Source organism: Pangasianodon hypophthalmus, chromosome 11 (assembly GCF_027358585.1).
Source record: "Pangasianodon hypophthalmus isolate fPanHyp1 chromosome 11, fPanHyp1.pri, whole genome shotgun sequence".
In the NCBI taxonomy this organism is placed as follows: Eukaryota; Metazoa; Chordata; class Actinopteri; order Siluriformes; family Pangasiidae; genus Pangasianodon; species Pangasianodon hypophthalmus.
This window is the reverse complement of record NC_069720.1, coordinates 12,002,847-12,010,430: the sequence shown is the minus strand read 5'-3', so window position 1 is coordinate 12,010,430 and position 7,584 is coordinate 12,002,847. Positions and strand designations below refer to the sequence as shown.

General features: G+C 36.7%; 1 protein-coding gene across 1 annotated transcript; it reads left to right on the top strand.

Annotated features, from left to right (window-relative positions):
- The first annotated feature begins 307 nt into the window (after positions 1-307).
- On the top strand, positions 308-7,313 carry LOC113536502 (lysosome-associated membrane glycoprotein 3). The gene is made up of 6 exons (XM_026930475.3): positions 308-447; positions 3,249-3,463; positions 4,949-5,068; positions 5,888-5,960; positions 6,253-6,423; positions 6,867-7,313. Exons 1-6 carry the CDS (start codon positions 387-389, stop codon positions 7,004-7,006), a joined length of 780 nt encoding a protein of 259 aa, XP_026786276.2. The 5' UTR covers positions 308-386; the 3' UTR covers positions 7,007-7,313.
- Positions 7,314-7,584: the final 271 nt, after the last annotated feature.

The following is a 7,584-nucleotide window of genomic DNA, read 5'->3' as shown; positions in this document are numbered from 1 at the left end:
TTCTCTTTTTCTCTATCTCTCTTTCTCCATCTATCTATTTGTCTCTCTGTCTCTCTATCTGTCTGTGCTAATCAGAACCACAGATGATACATGATCATCCAGGAATAAATAAAGATTTGAGTTCTAGTAAAGTTGATGCAATGCTTTCCCATGGCCTCGAGTGCATGATCAGAAGGAAGACAGCTTTTACACAATAATGGCAAATCAAATTACTCAATTGTATGCACATAAACAGAAATTTCTCAGACTGAGCTGTACAGGAAGAGACCTCCTACTGCTGTGGACATGACAGCCCTCCCCGTGAATGATGTCCCTATAAGAGTACAAAGACTTTTACGCAGAATTCATACACACCTATTTGAAGCAGAGCAGTTTCATTTCTCAAGATGACTAATGCACAACGCATTGCTCTGCACTTTGTCATCCTCGCTGCTCTGCTGTTTGTGGGTGAGTCTCAGGTTTTTTTCTCCTAAAAGCTATGCGACTTTTAATGCGGTCGTGAAACTAATCATTAAAAGTTTGGAAGGAACACTACTTTAAAAATTAATAGTAGACATCACAGATAGTGTACAACTTTCAACCGATTCTACCTTTAACAAGAAAGAGCTGAATCAGGTGTGTGTTGATTTTTTGTACCTCAGCAGCTCAATATAAGGGAAAGTTATCCTTAAAGAGTGTCAACGCTTGAGGCTACATCACTGCACACCATGGGAATATTCTAGAAAGTGTTCTAACATGTCAGTAATATAGATTAGATTAATATAGATTAGATTAATATAGATTAGATGTTGGTTGTTGCTAATTGACTTATTTATAAAATATTTTTGAGCCTTTAAAAATCTTGATGTATAGTCTGTATAGACTATATACTGTATAATGACAATGAAATTAAATTCAATGATGTTTAAGGTGTAGCTTCAATCAAAAAATACACTTTTATGAGAAATATTAGTGCCTGGTGGGCCAAATTACACACTCATAACATGCTCTCGGGTAGTATCTCTTGAATGCGTGATAATTGTAACACAAACATAACACCCATTACACTTCTCCTTGAACTCTTGTTGACTCTGTTAACTATAATTATAACTATATTATATGTCAAAAAAGTTTTTTGAGATATATACAATGGATATAAAAAGTATACACAACCTCTTAAAATGGCAGGTTTTAGTGAAGTAAAAGAATGACACCAAGATCAGTCATGTCAGATCTTCTTCCACCTTTAATGTGCATTTGCAAAGTATACAAATAAAGTGAAAATCTGAAATAAATAAATCTGAAAATTTTTAGACAAAAAAGAAAAAACTTACAATAACCTAGTTGCATAAGTGTGCACACCCCTACACTAATACATTGTTGAAGCGACTTTTGATTTTATTACACCACTCAGTCTTTTTGGGTAAGAGGCTATCAGCATGGCACATCTCGACTTTTTGGCACATCTTGACTTTTTGGACAATATTTTTCCTCTTTCTTGCAAAAACTTTCTAGATCCATCAAATTGTGATGGCATCTCTTGTGCACAGCCCGCTTCAGGTCACCCCACAGATTTTTGGTTGGATTCAGGTCTGTGCTCTGGCTAGGCCATTCAGAAACATTGATCTTCTTTTGCTTAAGCCAATCCTTTGTTGATTTGGATGTAAGCTTTGGGTCATTGTCATATTGAAAGGTGAAATTCCTTTTCATCTTCAGCTTACTAGTGGACACCTGAAGGTTTTGCACTAAAATTGACTGGTGTTTGTAGCTTTACATGATTCCCTCCACCTTGATAAAACCCTCAGTTCTGGCTGAAGAAAAGCAGCTCTAAAGCATGATGCTGCCACCACCACGCTCCACTGTGGGTATGGTGTTCTTTTGGTGATGTGCTTTTTTTTTTGCACCAAACATACCTTTTGGAATTATGGAATTATTAGACCTTTTGGAATTGGTCTCATCAGACCATAACACATTTTGCCACATAGTTTGGGGTGATTTAGTTGAGCTTGGAATTTTTTTTGTGAGAAAGAGCTTCTGTCTAGCCACCCTACCCCATAGCCCAGACATGTGAAGAATATGAGAGATTGTTGTCACATGCAGAGAGTAATCAGTACTTGTTAGATATTCCTGCAGCTCCCTTAATGTTGCCGTTGGTCTCTTGGCAGCATCTCTGGTAAGTTTTTGTCTTGTCCTTTTGCAATTTTTGGAGGAACCTCCTGTTCATGGTAATGTCACTGTGGTGCTCCATTTTCTCCACTTGTTGATGATGACCTTCACAGTGTTCCATGGTACATCTAATTTTTTTTGTACCCCTCTCCTGATGGTTTTCTTCCAACAGTGAAACCCTGTACAACTTTTGTAAGCTCTTTCCAGACCACGGCTTTAGCAGTCAGATGAAACCAAGAAGATGTCGAGAAAATCCTACAGAAACAGCTGGTCTTTATTTGGAGTTAATCAGAATAATTTCATTGATGACAGCTCTATGATTATTACTTTGAACATGAGATTGAATGTGATTGGTTCATTCTGAACACAGCCACATCCCCAATCCTAAAAGGGTCTGCACACTTATACAACCAGGTTATTGTTTCTGATTGTTTTCACTTAAATTTTATACGTTGTAATTTCTCACTGAGGGTGACTGCACCTATCACCAGGGATGTATAAGAATTCTGATGAAAATGCCCATTGATAGAATATTGCTCTGGGACACAAGCATGCTTTGTTACAAAACGCTAACACTGGAAACTGCTTCCATAACTGTTAAACATCTCTGTGCAAAATAATTCACCATATCAATGATTACACATGCTTTTTAAAAAAAGTCTGTTTATGTGGAGCGTCTGCCATATAAGTCCCTGTGAATGACTTATTACTCTAGAAACGATAACGTATTAGAATGAGTGCATTAATATAAACAGCATAAAATAAACAACTTCTGACCAGTCAGCAGTAAGAATTCAACAGCACAGTGTTTTAAATTCTGAGCTCCTTCTGGAACTCTGACCTTTCAACTTGCCTCACTGTGCACTATTCATATATCAAATATCAAATAAATTCAAAAACAAAAAAAAATCTGTAAAAGATATGAAGCAATGGTAAAAGGAGAGAGCTTATTGTATTACATATTTTACTCTTTATATTACCACCATCAACAGAACAGAGTTCTCCACATTTTATTTGGTAAATTAAACGCTCTTGTGCTGTGTGTACTTAAAAGTGAAAGCCACCTCGAGCCATGTGTTCAGTTTGTGGTTCCGTGCCTACAGGAAGGAGTGTATCATCTGAAGTCGATGATTCTTTGCACTCTGAGGTCTTTCTAAACCAACTGGAGGATGGAGAGGCTCAGCACAACATATCCAAGAAACCGAGCCTCCAGCCCAAAGAGAGCACTCCTGCGATAGAAACATACACGCTAGCGGAAGGCAGCCGAGTGTGTGTGAGGGCCAGGCTCGGCGTGGAGTTCGTGGTAAAAGAGAACAAGGTAGAGCCGACAAAGTCTCAGCGTTTTTTTCTGTTTAATTTGCACAATGAGGTGAAGACACAGTTTGTCAGTTCACATTCTGAGAGCTGTGAAAACATCACACATGTCGCAAGCATGTAAATCAGCTTAAACAACATTCTTTGAAGCTGCTCTTTTCCTTGTTGCTGGGCTGGTACCATCAAGGGGACAGCTTTTCTAACTTTAGTATCTTTCACCTGTACATGTGTACATTTAAAAATAATTTAAGGTATATAAGGGTACCTTCCAAGGTACAAAAGATGGTACCTTTATATACCTTAAATTACAGTATAAGGTACAAAAGATGTACCCTTGATGGTACCACATGAGTGACAAGCAAAAGTTCATTATGGTACCTTTATTTCTGAGAGTGAATGCTACTCTAAACAATGTTTTCCTGAATATATTCTATATACACCTTCTATTTCACATTTGAACAGAAAGGATTTGTTAGCAGTTTATAATATTTACACTCCAAACACTTTGGAAACCAAACACTCCAAAGAAAGATAGAGGTTTGGTAATTGTAATGGGCAGAGGTATGCTTTGGACTATTTTAATCTCAATCCCACCTGCTTCTGAAGGAATGTTCACCAGTCCCGCTCGCTCTTGAAGGAATTCTTAGCAATCCTGCCTGCTTCTGCAGAAATTCTGACCAATCCCACCTGCTCCTAAGAAAATTCTGACCAATCCCACCTGCTCCTAAGAAAATTCTGACCAATCCCACTTGCTCTTAAGAAAATTCTGACCAATCCCACTTGCTCTTAAGAAAATTCTGACCAATCCTACCTGCTCTTAAGAAAATTCTGACCAATCCAGCCTGATCTTAAGAAACTTATGACCAATCCTGCCTGCTTCTAAGAAACCTATGACCAATCCCACCTGCTCTTAAGAAAATTCTGACCAATCCCACCTGCTTCTAAAGGAATTCTGACCAATCCCACCTGCTTCTGAAGGAATTCTGACCAATCCCACCCACACATGAAAAGCTTCTGGCCAATCCCACTCACCAATCCTGCCTGCTCATGAAGGAATTCTGACAAATACCATCCACTCCTGTAGCTATAATTTTTGTTTGCACCCTCCTACCATATTTTCTAATGAACTTAATTGGCTTTATTTCTCAAAATATAAACAAATGAATACTTTAAACCACGGTGCCTCTGACCAGGAAAGCATATGGCTACATCCAATAAAAATAAAAATAAAAATAAAAATAAAAAATAATAATAATAATGAGAACAAAAAGAGATTATTTGAAATGAAAAATGCAGACTGTACTTTGGCTTTGTGTTGTGTGTGTTTAAAACTCACTGTACCTGTGATTTACAGAATTACAGTATGTGACTGTGCATAAGTGTGTTTATAACATAGTAACAAGTAACATTTTACCTGTACATTAATACATGATATAGACTGAAACATGCATTAAATTAAAATGAATAACTTTTTTCTATAATTCTATAGAAAACATTGTATTTCAACTTGGACCCCAAATCCACCAAGGCGACGGGATACTGCTCTGACCAGAAAATTATTTTTTCACTCGAATTTGATGGAGGAAATCTGGAATTTACATTCATCAAGGTATGTGCTGTGATTGAATTTAAGTCCTGTTGATTATTATTTGAAGCAGAACTTCATCGATATATGATGAGTAAATTTGTGAATTTCCAGGGGAAGTTCAAGTAACGGATCATGAGTCCACTTCTGTACTACTTTAATCATGTTACTATAGAAGACTACATTTTATTCCTTATATACCACAGCAATTTGACAATGCGAGCAGGTTTTTCCCAGTTAATTGTTACAGTAAATCTTTCTGTTAGGAGATGTTTATTTAACATTTATGGAAGCAGATGCTAAATCTGTGCTTTGAAACTTTGAAGTTTTCTGACAGAAAAGTTTCCAAGCTGAATTTTTTGTATTAATTTAAGAGAGAGAAAAAAGGCTGATGAGGAAACATCTGTTTATAGCTACCATACCGTATGTGAGAACACAAACTTGTTTCATAGACATTCCACAACATTATTTAATGAATAAAAATTCATTAAAAAAATGTAAAAATTTATTCAAAATTTATTCAAACATTGCTGTGGTATAAGAGGAATAAAACATTTCTGAGCATGTTATAGCAAAATAATCAGTACTGCTTTGCATCAGGCCACATCACAGCACATCATTGTTGATTATTTTCCTATAACAGCATGTTCGAAAGTGTTTTATTGTTTTCATAGTGTATTAAGTGCACTAATGTGCACTTGCATCAAGTGTTGTGATGTAGAAATTATTTTACTGTTCCATATTTGTTTAATTAAAACTTAAAAATGGGTACTTGTGAACTTCTTCCAGTGCTATTTATTTTTTATGTCTGCTCACCATTTATGTTTTTCCCTTTGCCTGTAGACTGGTGATAAGTCATATGTGGGCAAGCTGAGAGCGCTGCTGCAGCCTGAGCCTGCCTGTAAACAATGCAAAAGTATGTAAAGTTTACCTTTTAAAACACAGCATTCAAAACAAAAAACATTTTATCCTATTTTTATGTTTATGTATTTTATGCTCCTATTAGAGAGATGATGTTCCAGTCATTCTGATCTGAAAGTAAAAAGATAATTAACGTTTATTAAAAATGCTGAGTATTTGTAGAGCTTTTTGGGGCTCCATTTTCGATTAGAATTATTTATATAGATAATGACTGAGTAAAATATAAAGACATAGTTCAGGTCACTGAGTCACAGCATTTGACAGCTGCCATTCCTCTCCTCCCACAGGTAAAAGCTACCCCGGCATCTTGGACCATGAAAAGCTCTTTGAGAGCAGTAAGGGCCAGAGCTTCAAGTGCCAGTCGAAGACTCAACTAAATCTGGCTGAAAACCTGATAATTAAACTAGTCCCTCTGCAGATTCAAGCTTTTGACCCACCCAGGGGCACTTTTGGAAAAGGTGCTATTATTTTACACATTGCACATATTCACTCTCTTCAATGTTTTGCTGTGTAATGTCATTACTCCTTAATTTATCATTCTGATTCCTTATCAGTGACAGTGGTGTTAGGTGATTATACAGTGATACACCCCAATCCCAATAGTTTTGATCTCCTTCTGGGATGACATTTTTCACACTTTCATACTGCGTAATGCATCATTAGCAGTGATCGAGAAGGTGCATGTGAAATACAGTCATGGGTGTAATGAACATAAATGAGGTGGATCATCCTGTTTTTCTCTAAATGCCTTTGGAGGAAAATCTAAAAGTAGATTGAGTACGCATGAGGGATGCACTGATGGGTATTGATGAGACCTCGTGATATAATGCATTGCTGGGCCCGAATAGGTGCAGTAGATGCTGTATGAGTAAATTTATTATAATTCTTCTTATTATTGCAGAGTTGGAGTGCTTGGCTGACTACACCAAGAGGATCCTACCCATCGTGGTGGGCGCTGTAGTAGCAGGAATCATCCTCATTGCTGTTCTGGTGTATGTGCTCATGCGTGAACGCCGTGGTCGAGGCTACGAACAACTCTGAGTGTGATTGACATCAAAGCCTCAAGAAACAACACTGTTTTACACCCTAAGCTACCGGAAACCAGCCTGTTATATACTAGGCACTAAATACTCCATGAGGACACCTTCACAATGTGTTTACCTACCATCATATGCTAAAAAATTTGATAAAAAAAACTTTACATTCCACCATTCAGAAAGCTAAATTTGACTGTTGACTGTTGGCTATATGTGAATGACAAATGTGTATTAATGTGATTAATGTAGGCCTCATTTGTGTTTACTTTTACATGTATAAATTCTCATTAAAAACATTACTAGCAATCAAACAAAGAGGAACTGAATATGGAATGTTGCCTTTCTTTATTTTATTTTTTAAATGATTATTTCAACAACTTCACGTTATTATTATAAATAATTATGTGGATGTGTTCAAATAATTATTATTATTTCAACACGTCCACATCATACCTGTCAACCCTCCCGTTTTTCCCGTATTTCTCCCGTATTTTTAATCTTTCTACATACTGGGGGAGTTGGATTTCCCAATGTTGACAGGTATGGTCCACATAAATGATATAATCCAATAAATACAGGTTT